The sequence below is a fragment of the Mus musculus genome, chromosome 4 (assembly GCF_000001635.26).
Source record: "Mus musculus strain C57BL/6J chromosome 4, GRCm38.p6 C57BL/6J".
In the NCBI taxonomy this organism is placed as follows: Eukaryota; Metazoa; Chordata; class Mammalia; order Rodentia; family Muridae; genus Mus; species Mus musculus.
Window position 1 is genome coordinate 133594645 of NC_000070.6, and position 15206 is coordinate 133609850.

General features: G+C 53.1%; 2 protein-coding genes and 1 long non-coding RNA gene across 10 annotated transcripts in view; all 3 read right to left on the reverse strand.

Annotated features, from left to right (window-relative positions):
- Positions 1-294: 294 nt before the first annotated feature.
- On the reverse strand, positions 295-1363 carry Gm42324. Its single transcript, XR_881487.1, has 2 exons — positions 935-1363; positions 295-687 (listed from the first exon to the last, which is right to left on the reverse strand). It is a non-coding gene; the product is annotated as a predicted gene, 42324 (long non-coding RNA).
- A 4548-nt stretch (positions 1364-5911) lies between these two features.
- Sfn (stratifin) lies at positions 5912-7524 on the reverse strand. The gene has a single exon (NM_018754.2). The coding sequence runs from the start codon at positions 7123-7125 to the stop codon at positions 6379-6381; it is 747 nt and encodes a 248-aa protein (NP_061224.2). The 5' UTR covers positions 7126-7524; the 3' UTR covers positions 5912-6378.
- A 2385-nt stretch (positions 7525-9909) lies between these two features.
- The window catches only part of Zdhhc18 (zinc finger, DHHC domain containing 18), a 28937-nt gene continuing 23640 nt past the window's right edge, over positions 9910-15206 (reverse strand). The window contains exons 8-11 of one of the 8 annotated variants that reach the window (XR_390767.3): positions 14030-14129; positions 12047-12126; positions 11859-11936; positions 10657-11368 (exon numbers count right to left, since the gene is read on the reverse strand). Coding sequence is in view for 7 of the 8 variants with exons in the window: in XM_006539018.2 (XP_006539081.1) it covers positions 11270-11368; positions 14030-14129 (199 nt within the window). In the remaining variant the exon portion in view is untranslated. Of the gene's footprint in view, positions 10073-10656; positions 12127-12347; positions 14130-15206 lie in introns of those variants that run through there. The other 7 variants (XM_011250299.3, XM_006539021.2, XM_017320305.2 and 4 more) reach the window with 7 other exon arrangements.

The following is a 15206-nucleotide window of genomic DNA, read 5'->3' on the forward strand; positions in this document are numbered from 1 at the left end:
GGCTACACAGAGAAACCTTGTCTTGGAAAACAATATTTATTGTATGTGTGTGTCTGTATGGCTGTATGGTATATATACAGATACACAGGTATCTGGAGAAGCCAGAAGAGGGCATCAGATCCCCTGGAACTCGTTACAGATCACTGTAAGGTACTTTAGGTGCAGAGAATTGAACCCAGGTCCTCTGCAAGACCACTGGGTACTCTTAACCCCTGAGCTCTCTATCTCTATCCTTTGTAACTTTACAAGCATTTTAGTTACATTTGTGTGTGTGTGTGTGTGTGTGTGTGTGTGTGTGTGTGTGTGTGTGTGTGTGTGTGTGTGCCTTCACGTGCTTGCCCATGCATGCACACGAGCACTTAGCAAAGGTGGAGGCCAGAGGCCAACTTAACAGAAGTCAGCTTTCTCCACCCGGTGGAGTCACAGTGATGGGACTCAGGTGGTCAGGCTCGGCAGCAGGTGCCTTTGGCCATTAACCCATCTTGCCAGCCGTCAAAACAGGGTCTCTCACTGTCCAGGGGTACACTGATTCTGCTGACTAACCAGCAAGCTCCAAGGACCTCCTCTCTGCCCACAGCCCTGGGATGACAGCTCACAGGCTTTTACTGTGGGTGCTGGGGTCTTTGTTTAGAGCCTCTGGATGGAGCCGCTCTTCCAATATCTCGGTCCTCCAGTGTTCACACGGCTCTGTGGGTCACAAACATAGCAGAAATGCAAATGGAAGCTTTTTTCCCCAGTCTTCCACGTTGACCTGCAAGTCTCTAAGGTCAGATAGAGATCACAGGTCAGCTTTGCTCTGGGGCGGAGGCGGGGGTGGGGGGAAGAGGGCGGCGGGATGGGGAGAACATGTCTTCCTTCTTCCCATCGCACCCCTACTCCTCTTCTCGGCAGCTCTGCACAGGAGAGCGGCGCCCTAACCACTTTCCCTACTCACAGGTTTAAGAACTCCTCTTCCCAGAGTCCAGGGTTGCTCTCTTATCTCCAGACAGACTTCAATTTCCTAGCCCTGTAAGGAGAAGATTGGGTGGAAAGGAGAGATGAATCAGCCCGGGACACCCCCAGGGTGGCATACTTGTCTGCTGCCCCCACAGACATTCCTGGCTCCTGACTCAGTGGGTAGGTGGAGCGAGGGGGGCTTGTGGAAGGGAGCTGTACTTTGCAGAAACCTGCCCTCCCCACCCCACACAGAGCAGAGGTGGGGGGTGGTGTGGGCCCCGTGAACCAGGTGAAGAGCAGGAACAAAGGGAAGTAGGTTGAGGAGACCTCAGCGTGGTCTGTGATCACTGGTACGCTCTAACAGGACACTGAGAGGGATGGCTCCTTTCTGCTGAAGGAGACCTATAGCAACTAGAGAGAGTAAAGGGATTTTTTTTTTTTTTGGTTTTTTTTTTTCTTTTTTCCGGAGCTGAGGACCGAACCCAGGGCGCCTTGGGCTTGCTAGGCAAGCACTTTACCACTGAGCTAAATCCCCAACCCCCGATTTTTTTTTTTTTTTTTTTGGTTTGGTTTGGCATTTGGGTTTTTTGATTGTTTGTCTGTTAATTTCTAGGAAGTCCAGAGCAGAAGCAGTTTAGCACAACATAACGCATGCTTCACGAAACCCTAGCACACAAAACAGACAGACATATGCGTGGCTATTTTAGCTACAGTGTGTGAAAACAGGAAACCCTAGCCACCTGGGTCCTGCCTGGAGGTAGCATCTGAAAGGTTTGAAAATAGCTGGTGAGCCGGGCATGGTGGCACTTGGGAGGCAGAGGCAGGCGGATTTCTGAGTTCAAGGCCAGCCTGGCCTACACAGAGAAACCCTGTCTTGAAAAACCAAAAAAAAAAAAAAAAAAAAAAAAAAAGCCAGGTGTGGTGGCGCACGCCTTTAATCCCAGCACTTGGGAGGCAGAGGCAGACGGATTTCTGAGTTCAAGGCCAGCCTGGTCTACAAAGTGAGTTCAAGGACAGCCAGGGCTACACAGAGAAACCCTGTCTTGAAAAAACAAAAACAAAACAACAACAACAACAACAAAAAAAACCCAAAAAGCTAAAACATAGAAAATAGTAGTTATGCTTTCTAATAATTTTAGATTGCAATTTTCCCCATGCCACTCAAATACTAGTACTAATAATTATAATTATTATTAATGTAGCCCAGGCTGGCCTCTGTAGCTGAGGACAACTTTGAAATTTTTGATGCCCCCACTTCTAACTTGCTAGTGCTGGAATTAAAGGCCATTGTCACCATGCTCAGCTGGGAAAAAAAAGTTCTCAATTCTTCCATAGACACTGCTGAAGTCACCTTAAGAAAGGAAGGCACACAGGACAAAGCCGGGAATTAGGGAAGTCCCTGAGAGTTCTCTCCCACTCCCTCCTCTCCCTCCTCCCCCTTTCTCTCTCCCTTTCCCTACCACTAACCTCAACCATCCTTTAAATTTTTAGTTTTCCTTTTTTAAAAACAATTTGTGTGTGATATATGTGTGTTTGTGCATATACCGCATCCCCACATGCCCTTGACTGAAGGCTCTTGATCACATTCAGAGCTTGCTCTTGGGAAGCCCCACCATTGCCTTCCTGTGCTGGAATTACAGCAGGCCACTGTGTCCACTCAACATTCACACTGGTTTCTGGGGATCCAAGCTCCTGTCCTACTTAGACATCTCCCTAGCCCTTATATTTTATTCTGAGACTATGCCTCAACAACTTGCCTCACCTGACCTCACATTCCCAGACACTTGGGACCATTGGTTGGCGCTACAGTTCCTGGCTCAAATATCTTGTTTTCTGGTGTTCTGTTTTGAACTTAGGGATTAGTGCATGGTGGGCAAGCTCTCTACCACTGAGCTACACAGCCCTAAGACAGACAGTAAAAACCAAGATGGAGGGGCTGGAGAGATGGCTCCAAAGCCTACCAGAGGACATAGGTTCAACTTCCAGAACCCACATGTGTCTCACAATTGTCTGCAACTCCAGTTTCAGGGGATCTGATTCCCTCACACAGACAGACAAGATATGCAGGCAAAACACCAATGCATGTAAAATTAAAAAAAAAAAAACTTAAAAAATAAACCTGAAATATAATTGACTTTTCCTAAAATTCACCCCTTTACAGTGGTCAAGTTCTATGATTACCACAAAGCAATTTAAATATCCATACTACTTAAAACTAGAACACTTCATTACCTCCAAAGACATTGTACCCATTAGTGGACATGAAGATTTTAAATAATTATTTGTGTGTATGTGTGTGTGTGTGTTGCCCACAGATCCCAAAAGTTCCCCTAGAGCTGGAATTACAGTGAACCTGAGGGTATGATATGAGGCCACGACCCTGGAAGAGAGGCAAGTACTTAACTACTGAGCTAGCTGGCAGCCTGGTTGGAAAAAGGTCCTGGTGAGTTCACTACATAGACCAGGCTGGCTTTGAACACACAGAGATCAACCTTGACCTCCTGTATGTGAACCAAGCCCAGCTAGACTGAAAGATTTGTTTTGTTTTTTTGTTTTCAAAACAGGGATCGTCTGTTTGTTTGTTTTCGTTGTCCTGGATATCCTGGAAAGGCAGACACCACCACCTCCAGCTTGATTTTAAATATCAAATCTAGACCAAGAAAAAATGGCCATAATTTAAAACTTTTTAAAATTGATTTTGATGTGAATGGGTGGTTTATCTCCATCTGTGCCTGTGTACCACCTGGGTAATACACTGGTGTCCATGAAGGTCAGTAAAGGGCATCAGATCCCCCTGGACTGGAGTTGCAGACAGAAGTTGGCTACTGTGTGGGTGCTGGGAACCAAACTCAGCCAGTGCTTTAACTGCCAAGCCAGCTCTCCACCCCATAATTTTTTTTAACCACCTCGTAGACCAAAAGGTCTGAGACCACTTTGGTACAAACCTACAGCCTTAGCCAGCTGTGATCCGGTGCTAATACACAGCCGGCTTCATGACCTGCCGCTGAGGGCCTCTCCCCTTGATTACCCTTAAGGCCAGCACAGTACCTTAGGACAGCTCCCATCCTCTCATACATGGTCTGGAGCCAACACACAGCAGGCAGACGCTGGCTGAGAGACACAGAAGTTCCTTTCCCAGGACCTACCCCATTAAGAGAAAGTCACCAGACCAGTCTAGTGGAAAGAAACCGGGTCACCTCCTGAGCTGAGGGGAGTTGCCTGCCCTAGTCCAGACTCTTGTGTGACTTTGGAACCTTGAAACCCAACACATCACCAGGAAGTGAAAAAACAGGACCCTGAATGCTCCAAAGAGGCCCAGTAACTTCTCTGAAGAATTATGGGCGGTAACAAGAGCAGAGTACTATGGGTGTGGCCAAACGTGGACTCTGGAGAACCCAGTAAATTTGACCTGAGTTCCCTTAATCCTTCCAGAAAGTTCTCTTGCTGCCAAGCTAGGCAGCCTTCTTAGGTGAGCACCCAGGTCAACTTTGACAGTGACTGAGCCTGAGGCTTGCTTATTCGGATTTGGGTTCAGAAATACTAGATAAATCCCAGATGGATTGACACTGGTTGGAATTAGTAACATTTTGAAGGTTTCACTCCCAACTCCCACCCAGTCTTGTCCTTCGTTTACTTAATCACTTTGTTTTTTATTTTTAGGCACGGGGGACCTGTCCTTGGACATTAGATAAACTGAGCCACACCCTAGCTCCCGGGAAGGGTCCACCCTGCCTCAGAGTGCTCAGGTTAAAGGCATCCGCCACCCTTCCGGGCCTAGGAAGCAACTTATTCAAAGGAGGACCCAAAAGTTGAGAGCCTCAAGCAAGGAGGCTGAAACCTTGCACCTTAGTAGAACCCCGCTTTTTACTTTTTCTAACTGTGGAACCTTTAGCGATGCAGAAGAGAAACTGAGGTCCTGGGAGGTGCTATGATTTTTTCCGGACTACAAATCAAGTCAGGGATACAACCCAAGCCTGCTGGCGACCAGCGCAGGTCTGCCTCCGAAGCTCGGGAGACGAGCATTTTGGCCTTTTTCCAGCCGATTTCAGCCGGCAGCCTGGTCCAGACATGGCCAGGTGAGTGGATGACTCAAAGGGCGGAGACTAAGTTTTGCGCGCGGCCCCGCCCTGTCCCGCTGCTCCCGGGGGTGGGGGACGAGCTCCCGAGTCGGGCGGGTGGCAACTTGTCTGAGTGAAACCGGGAAGGCGCCGCCCCGCTGCGCTCCCCGAGCCGCAACTTCTTCGTCTTTTCCAGAAGGGTAGCGCGGCCGACGGGGCGGGAGGACTCACCCTTCGCTCTCCCATTGGTCAACCGTGTCCCGGGGACGGGCTCTGTAGAGAGTCCGTCCAGTGATTGGGCCGTGGAGACGGCGGCGGGCTGCCCCGGGCTGGTGCGTGTCGCTGCCTGCCGGGCGCGCAGGCCGTGGGCTGCTCAGCCCAGCTCCCTGCGGCTCTTCCCACCCAGCTCGCGCCCGCTCCTCTTCAGCCGATTTCTTTTTGTCCCTGGGCCTTGGGGAGCTTTCCCTTATTTGATCTGTTTTATTGGAGGCACTATGCCCCTGCCTCAGATTGCACCCCTCGGCTCAGATCTGAGCACTTGACGTGACCGTTTCCCGCTTCTTAAAGTGAGGTCCCCAGTGCCACTTGTGAAGCGTGTCTCTTAAGGCCACTGTGCCCAAACTTCCCTGACTTCGCGGCTTTCCCGCCTACAGCCCCCACTCTCCTCTGCTCTCCTGACCTGCCTCTGTGCTCACCTGGCCTGAGCCGAAGCGCTGCGGGGACTTCCTGGTGGCCTCTCACCTGAAGTCACCCTACCCAAAATTTCCAGGTCACCGACACCGACCCAAAGGCTCGTCTCACTTCCAGGTCACCCAGACAGCCCCAAGGGACAGACCTAGCTCAGAGTTTCAGAGTCCGGTTCTCTTAACTCATTTCTAATTCTACTCTCAACCCATGGCCAATAACTGAAGAAGACCGAGTGTCACAGGGCAACTTTATTGAGTGGTAGCATGGTCACACCCAGCAAACGTGTTCCCTCTCATTCACTCTCTCTCTCTCTCTCACACACACACACACAGAGTTTCCCTCTCTCTCACACACACAGCCCTTGCCACAGTCCAGTTCTCAGCCACAGGGTGGGGAGCCTCCTGGATTATTCGGATCCAGAAGCAACAGGTGCCCGAGGGAGGCTCAGGGGGAGGAAGTGGGGAGGGGGTGCAGAGAGCAGGGGTGGGATGGGTTGGGAACACCCACCAGACAGCTACACGAAGAGTGAGATTCCCTGCCCTGGTGGCTTCAGCTTGGCTGCGCCCCCTTCAAAGGAGCCTTCCAAGGTGTGGCTGAACATTCAGGGTTTGGGAAGGGCAGAGTCCCACTCCGTTTTAGTCCTCTCTGCAGGCTGGGGACTGGAGGGCAAGGCGAGCCGGGGTGGTTGTCGGCTGCTTCAGCTCTGGGGCTCCTCCGGAGCCTCACCACCCTCTTCCCCAGCACTGTCGGCTGTCCACAGCGTCAGGTTGTCTCTCAGGAGCTGCATGATGAGGGTGCTGTCCTTGTAGGAGTCCTCACTGAGGGTGTGCAGGTCGGCCATGGCCTCGTCGAAGGTGGTCTTGGCCAGCGAGATGGCCTCCTCGGGGCTGTTGGCTATCTCGTAGTGGAAGACTGAAAAGTTCAGGGCCAGGCCCAGGCGGATGGGGTTGGTAGGCGGCATCTCCTTCTTGCTGATGTCCATGGCCTCCTGGTAGGCTGACCGGGCAGAATCGATGATGCGCTTCTTGTCATCGCCAGTGGCCACCTCGGCTAGGTAGCGGTAGTAGTCACCCTTCATCTTCAGGTAGAAGACGCGGCTCTCTGCATCTCCAGCCCCTTTGATGAGGTGCGAGTCCAGCAGGCCGAGTACGGTGTCGCACACACCTCTGAGCTCGGTCTCTACCTTCTCCCGGTACTCTTTCACCTCGGGGCCCTTCTCTTCTGACCCCTCCTCGTTGCTCTTCTGCTCGATGCTGGACAGGACCCTCCAGGCCGCTCTCTGGCCGCCCACCACGTTCTTGTAAGCTACGGAAAGCAGGTTTCGCTCCTCGCAGGAGAGCTCCTCGCCCTTTTCCACGGCGCTCTTCATGAAAGCTGCCATGTCTTCATACCGTTCGGCCTGTTCAGCCAACTTGGCCTTCTGGATCAGACTGGCTCTCTCCATGACTGCGAGGATGGACAGACAGACGGGCGAACTGGCTGTCTCGAGAGTAACGCTGGGTTCTGCGGCTCCCTTGCTCTGGCTCTGCCTTTTGGCTGGGGTGGCATGGCCCTGAGAAGAGTTGGGCGTGGTCTGAGCGGGCCTGGGCCCTGCCTCCTCCTAGTCTTCGCCACACCCTTTCCGGCTCTACCTTTAAGGTAAAAGGGCTGGGACGGGAGGGGGCTGTGAGTCACCAGGACAGTCAGCAGGAGAAACCTGGCCGCAGGTCCCACCTGCAAAGGCACCTTTCGGCTCCAGACTGCCCCCTGCAGTTCAGGGCTGGCTGCATTGCAGGAGCGTCTTGGATTACCAAATCAGATTGTCTTTCAGGGTGATCTTCCAGGCTTCAGCCACCGAGCTGCTTTAGCCCAGGCAGAGCCCAGGGAGCTGGGACAGTTCAGGTGAGAACTCATGTATAGGTAGGGCTGTACAGTTTCCCCCAAACTTGCGCATCCATGATCTGATGCAACTACCCCCAACCCCCGAATTGGCTCTGTAGGACTGTAGAGGTAGAACTATCAAGTCTCAGGGGTGAACCAAACCAGTTTGAGGTCACAAGCTGCCAGCTCCCTTAAACCCCTCCCCCTCCGTGTCCCCTCTTCCTCTTGGCTCTCTTTGGGGGCCATTAGCTGAGCCGGCCTGAAGATAGCTCCATCCCTTGGTCCTTGTTCTCCCTCAAGATGCCCTATGAACACCCCAGATGCGCAGGTGGCATCTCAGGGTGCCACTTAATGAAGTGTTTAACGAGCGGCCTCTGACGCTCCAGCCCAGCCTTTGTAATTAGTCACCCAATATGTTTGTTGGACACCTTCCCCCTTACAGCACAATTTTCCCTTTCAAGTTGGTGGCCTGTTGACACTTGTCTGAGACTTTACTCTCTGGTTCTCCACATCGGGTCACCCGTCCCTTCCAAGCTGCCTGTCGTCATGTATCGGCAGGGTTCCCAGAGGGTGGGGGCCTAACTCTTTGACTGTCCCACTCCCCTGCCTGACTCAGATTACCTCTGTCAGAGGCTGGGAAGCAGGCCACCTGGGTGCTCAGTCCAGTTTGGTCCCCCAGGGGGGACGCTATCAACCTGGGGAGGAAGACAGGGCTGAGGGAAAGGAGCTGGGAATGGCACATTCCATTTTGTTTTATGGCGCAGTGTGTGATTCCAGCCCAGTATGATCCCTCACTTGGCTCCCAGAGGTTCTCAAGTCCCTTCAAGACTCTGCCTCTGACCCCTGAGAGAAGTCTCCTTGGAGATGGAGATCACTTTGTTCCCAATCTTCCATCCCTGATTGGTTGGGCCCTATTTTCAAGGCCCATGATAAGAATGGGCACTGAGGGTGTGTTCCTGCTTATGTGCCCCACCACATTCTTCAAGTTTAGATGGGACTCCGTGGTTCCTTCTAAAGAAGTTTCTTCCTAGGACCCAGCCAGTCTAACCCTTGAAGCAGGACTATTGCACAACCTTGCCTGTCTCCTCACAGTGTCTGAGCACTCGCCTTGCCTCCGGGAGAGGTGTTGTAGGCCAGAACCCTGAACAGGCTGGAATGTGCTTGGGCCACGGAGTAGGGGCTCTTGAGAGACTTCAGGGTCCTGGCTAATTTTACAGGTTCTCCCAGGAAGCAGATGGGATTTCTGTCCTGAGATCTTGCGTGCTTTGCCTAACTCATGGCACAGGCACAGAACTACAGTAAAACATCAAGTTAGGGAAGACCACGGTAGTGTACGGCTAGAGTCTGAGCATTTAAACTCACACAGGGGACATGCCAGTTGGTGACTGGCTTTGCCACAAGGGAAACATGTTACCCCCACCCTGGGGAAAAGCAGAGGCTGGGAGTGTGTCTTGGTTGGTAGAGTCCCTGCTAGTGTGTATGGAGTTTGCTCCCCAGTCCTGTATAGACAGGTGCACATCTGTAATCCTAACACTTAACAGGCAGAAGCAAGTATCTCTCTGAGTTCTAGCCCAGTCTGGTCTATATATGGACTGCCACCATGTTTGCTTTAGCAGCGGTGCCGGGGTTATACCCAGGGTTTCCAAGAACTCTACCGACTGAATATATCCTCAGCAACCCCCTCCCTGTTTTGGGGTTTGAGCTGGGTTCTATGGGATGAGGAAAGATCCTAAACTCTCCGCACCCCGTGGCCCAGCCGGGTGTCCACAGAAGAGTCGGGGTCCTCAGTCCAAACTCTTTCCTCTCCAGACTGACAAACTGTTTGGCACAGTAAGCATTGTCTCCTCCCTTTCCGTTGGGAGAATTCTCCTCAGCCTTGAAGGGCCTTCCTTGGCTCTCAGCCTGGCCTGGGCTTCCCCAAGTCCTGGGGGCAACTTGGAAACCCCAGGACACTAGGAGTCTGGACGGTGGGGCTTGGCAAACTTGAAACTTCTTCTAAGCCTACGAAGGGCGTGTTCTCCTCGTGCCTCTTAAGCCAGGAAGCTGGTGGGGGTTTACAGCTGCAGCTCAGTTCTAGACCCTCTTCCTCCTCCACCGAAGCCAGGCCTTGACACCCCTGCCAGCTCCGGCCTGCATATCCTGACTCAGTTCCTGCTTCAGTTGCCTCCCTTTGCCTCCAGGCTTCTACTTCCCAAGTCCAGAAGCCCAGGCAGGCAGGAGGCAGCAGGCCCTGGCAAAGCATGGGACTCCAAAGCAGCTGCCTGAGTCAGCAGGACAGGAGACAAGGTCCAGTGTGTGTGTGTGTCTGTGTGTCTCTGTTGTGTGTCTGTGCGGTGTTCTTCATCCTTTCTGGAGCATCCGATCTCAGCAAGAGGGATTCTTATTAAGAGTTAGAAAGAGGCCGGGTGTGGTGGTGCACGCCTTTAATCCCAGCACTCGGGAGGCAGAGGCAGGCGGATTTCTGAGTTCGAGGCCAGCCTGGTCTACAGAGTGAGTTCCAGGACAGCCAGGGCGACACAGAGAAACCCTGTCTTGAAAAACAAAAAACAAACAAAAAAAAAAAAAAAAAAAAAGAGTTAGAAAGAATAGACCACAACTGGCAAAACCTTTTCTTTTCTAGTAACTTCCTAGGTCATTTCTGCCTTTGGGAGGATCAAATTCAACAGTCTGACCAGAGGGGTTTGTGGTTGGTTGTGAGCTGAGTCCTGTTACGAGGCTCAGAGCTGTGCATCCATTGCCTTTGGGAAGGGACAGCAGAGGACGCCTAAGTGATTCAGCTGTTTGCCTTTTTCTTCCAAGGCAATGCTGTTCGAAGTAGCCCCCTCTGCTGTGACCGTCTAGGGTACCAGACAGGGTGGAATTTATGGAAACAGAGCAGAATGAGGTCAGCACGCAGAGCTGCATTCCAGCTGACTTATAGAGGCCTTGGGCAGGTCCCTTCCTGCCCCTGGGCTTTGGTCTCCCCACTGGTAACAGGAGATTGGCAGCCCCCTCCTGGGATTGGCATTCTCCAAGTCCCCACCCTCCCATGCTGGGGTACAAGGCGGTTGTTCTTATACACTCACAGCAGGCCCCACCCAGCACCCCAAAGGAAAGTGGCTCAAACACTCCAGGCAATGGCAAGATGAAGGGGGGAGGTCTTTATTTCTTTTACAAAAGGGAGTGGGCAGCAGGTGAGCAGACGCTATGCTGGACGAAGCTGATCTCCCCAGGTCTGACCCTGCTCCCTTTGGGTCCTTGGAAGAACATGGAGCTGTCTAGCCCTTGCTGCCTGGGGCCAAGGATACAGGCTCACACTCCACATCCTACTGGGGGGATGGGGGCGTGGGAACAGCGTCAAGCCCGTTGTGCTTAGAGCAGTTGCCAAACTTGTTCAGCAGCGTCATCAACACCCAGATAGCTCCTGAAGGAACCTGCTAGGCTGGCCTATGGCTCTGCTGACTGGTGGCAGGCTGCGAGGCGAGATTCCTAAAGAGACTCCACACTTCACAAATCTGGGGAAGGGGCACGAGGGGAGGAGGGGAGGGCAAGGTTCAGCAGTGTTACAGTACTGTGCTGAGGCTGCGGTATGGCTTTCTACACTCTGGCCAGCAAGGAGTTGGGGTTCCTGGACTAGAGCCCAGCGCCTGCCCACTGTTGGTGGGGAGGCTCTAGAGAGCACACACGTAGGACAGGCTGGGGGACGGGACGGACCCTGTAGGCACAGATGGTGGCAGATGGGCCACAGGTTAGGCAGGTGGAGGTGCCGGGTGCCTGGCTCCCCCCAGGCCACTCCTGAAGAGGCAGAGAGTGGCGGTCCTCAGGAGCTCCTTAAGCCCCCGCACAGACTGGATGATCGCGGCAGGATGGCAAAGGAGGAGAAGAGAGAGGGTTAGCAAATAGGTGGAAATGAGTAGCCTATAGGGCCCCGTGAGTAGGTCAAGTTCTACCACGGTACCTGCCTCTCTCCCAGAAAAGGGCCAAAGCTCAGGCAGCAGACAACAGGCAGGTGAGAGCGTGGCAGGGATGCGAAGCGGGATGTTAGTGGCCCGACTGAGGGCCCCTCAGAGCAGGTGGGCCACTCTTCCCCGCCTCACCCCTTCTTTTAGAAAGGACATGGGTTCTAAGGAAGCCTAGGCCAAGGGGGAGGTGGGACAAGACTAAGAGCCTTCTGTTTGGGGCAGAGGAGCCCTGGGAACTGCCATTGCCAGCACACACGCCACACCACACACCGGACAGATGGATGGACTCCATGGGGTTGGTGAGGCATGCGATGACGGTGGGATGGTGAGGGGGTAAGGAGCGGGCACTGCTGGCTGACACGTGACGTGGTCTTACCAGCTAACCCTCTGCAAAGAGGCCTGTTAGCTCCCCTCAGGCTGTGCAGGAGATGGCAAAGTCCTGACAAGTGTCCTCCTGGAGGAGATACCAGAGAGGTGGGCCCATGTTATGATCTGTCTGTCTGTCCTGGCTGCCTAGGAGGTTGAGTGGGGGACTAGGAACAAGGAGCTCCCACTGGGACCTACTGTCTCAAACATGCTGAGCAATCAACCACTGGGGATCAGGGTGGAAAGTTAGCAGGAAAGAACTCAGGAGGCACCAAGTCCTGGAGGCACAAAAGGGAGACAAGATGAAGGCAGACAGGTGGTGTAGCCACAGCCCCCTCGACTCCTCAGAGTTCCCACCAATCACTGGGCTGCCCGCCTGCCTGCCTGCTCTCTAACTCCCAGGAAAAGACCCGAGACTGTCTGAAAGAACCGAAGAAGGCTAAGCTGCAAGCCAGGGTTTCGGCAAAATAAAAGCAAACAAAAACTAAAGCAAAGCAAATCAGCTCTTAAAACAGAAGCTTTATTACAAACGGGAACAAAGATACTGGCTCGAACGAAAGGCGGGTCAGGGAGCCCTCCAGCCCCTTCCTATCTACCTCCCAGGGCCACTCGGGGTGGCCTGGGGCTCTGAAGCCATCTCCCAGTGGCCCCTGGCACCCACCACTTCCCAGCTTTGTCTGGGACCCACTGGGCTCTGGAACAAGGAGAGGACTCAGTAGTGACTTTCTATGTTATGATCCAAGGACTTCAGCCCACCTGAAGGGCCGAGGAGAACGAGACTATTTTGATTAGAAACTACAGCTCCCAGCAGCAGGAGGCTGCACTATAAGGTTCTGGACAACCCACACGGGCCTCCGGGTCCACTCTGCCCCTGCCTCCGGTCCTGATTAGCAGAAACTCGGTGTCCTCGTCCCTAGCACTGAGGCCTACACTCAAAGCAGAACACCTGGGAGGGGGTGTGGCTTGCAGACTGGCAGCCGCTCCCTGAGCCACCACCCCACCCACCACACCTAACCTCAGCCTGTCGGGGCAGGTCACAGCTGGGAGCCTAACCTGGGGGCTGGGTGGTGGCGTCTAAAGGGCCGGAGCGGGTGGTCTCTCTCCTGTGACTAACACAGCCTCCCACCCAGTCCCCCATACCTCAGGCTGCTTCTGAACCCAGGGCAATGGGGAAAGGGAACAGTCCAGGGGAGGACATGGGAGTCAGCTGTATCTGTACACCGCATGCATGGACACACATGTGCGCATACACACAACCCCTCACGGCTACATCTGCTGTAATAAATGTATTAAACTACCTAACCTTCTGAAAACCCTTGACTTGGCACTACACGGATAGTAACACATTAACTCCTATTTTTAAAAGGCTATGTAAAAAAGAAGACTATAAAATTGTGCAAAATACCCAGCATTAATAAACCCGTTTCAAGTATTACCAGCATGAGCTAACCCACCCACCTCTAGCCCTGACCTGGAAGAGGGGCTGGGGGGCACAGGAAAGGATCCTTTAGAGAGTCTCTGTGGGCAGGGGGAAAGCCACGTCCCCATCCCTACTGTGCTGCCCAGGACTCTACAGGAGCTGAGGTTCTGCGGGCCTGGATGGCTTGTTTGGCTTCCCCTGACACAGGCTGCTTCCCACCCCTGCTTGCTCTCTCTACTGGACCCCAGCTCTACTGGCTAGCTCCATATAACCCCTCCCAAAAAACCATCCCAGTGGTTATCACAGATGGAATGTAGGAGCCCCAAACCACAGCAGTCCCAGAGAGGGTCCCCACTTGTCGCCTGTGGTTCAGAGCCAGCTACTCAGCAGGCCCTGGCTCACCAAGGTCCAAGCACGCCTCCAGCTAGGAGGCCACCATTCAGTTCATGCCCTCACTCAGGCTGGGTCTCCCTCCCACAGGCAGTGACTTGGCATGGTCTCCTTAGTGGCCTCCAGAGGCTGTGACTCTCCTCTCCTGCCACTGACCAGCTAGGGGGCCTAAGGCCTAAACTGTGGGAACCTAGGTTTGGGGAGCAGAGGGCACAGCTATGGGACAGTTCAAAGAAAACCACGCAGGGTGGGAAATAAATAGGAAAAGACTGGCAGCTCTGGCGGCTCTGCTTCCCTCAGATGGCATGGGGAGGGTCCCCGCAGGTGTGGAGGACGGCAGGTGGCAAGCACATTCAGGGGTGGCCTCCTACCATGCTGGCGTCTGGCTTGGCTCCACAGGCCGGGTCATCACTTCTGATGGGCGAGGGCAACGCGGTATCAGACTGCACGAATCCTCGCCGGTCAATCAGGCTTCCAAAACATAAGGATAGCATATTAAAACCTATCAAAGCTCCAGGCTAAGGGCCAGGTAGTGTTGTCTGTGTGTCCTCCCAGGAAAGATGCAGCCCTAGAAAAACTGGGCAAAGGAAAGCTGCTCTCCATTCAGGAGGTTAAGACCTTCCCAGGGGCTGGTGAGATGGCTCAGCAGGTAAGAACACTGACTGCCCTTCCAAAGAAGGTCCTAAATTCAATTCCCAGTAACCACAGGGTGGCTCACAGCCATCTGTAATAGGATCTGATGCCCTCTTCTGGTGTGTCTGAAGACAGCAACAGTGTGTGTGTGTGTGTGTGTATATGTATGTATGTTGTTGTTTTTTTAATTTTTTGAGACAGGGTTTCTCTGGGTAGCCCTGGCTGTCCTGGACCTCACTCTGTAGACCAGGGTGGCCTCGAACTCAGAAATCTGCCTGCCTCTGCCTCCCAAGTGCTGGGATTAAAGGCGTGGGCCACCATCACCTGGCTTGTACTTATTTATAACAATAAACACATCTTTGGGCTGGAGCAGGCAGGGTTGACTGGAGTGAGCAGAGGTCCTAAATTCAATTCCCAACAACCACATGAAGGCTCACAACCAGCTGTATAACTACAATGTACTCATATAACCTAAAATTAAAAAAAAAGGCCTTCCCTCTGGGGCTGGTGAGACACCTCAGTGGAAAAGGTGTTTGCCACTGAACCAAGGACCCATAGATGGGAGGACAGAAGGACAGCATCTGTCCTCGGGCCTCCACAGGCCCACCATGGTGTGTGTGTGCACACTTGAATTTTACTCAGCCACACATATAGGTCAGTAAGTGTAAATGCATTTAAAATAGGACCTTCTGGGGCAAGTGCCAACAGGACACAATGGTTTTGTTTTCTGGAGACAGGGTCCCAAGTACTTGAAGATGACCAACTTCCCACAGGCCTGCTTCTATCTCCAGGGCTATTCATTGCTAATTCAGACTGACTCAGAAGCCAGGCTGCAAGTGAGAGAAAAGCAAGAAACAATCGCTACCTGGAAGCAGCCAGAGGCCCAGTGTCCTGTCTCCCTAGACAGGGCACAAG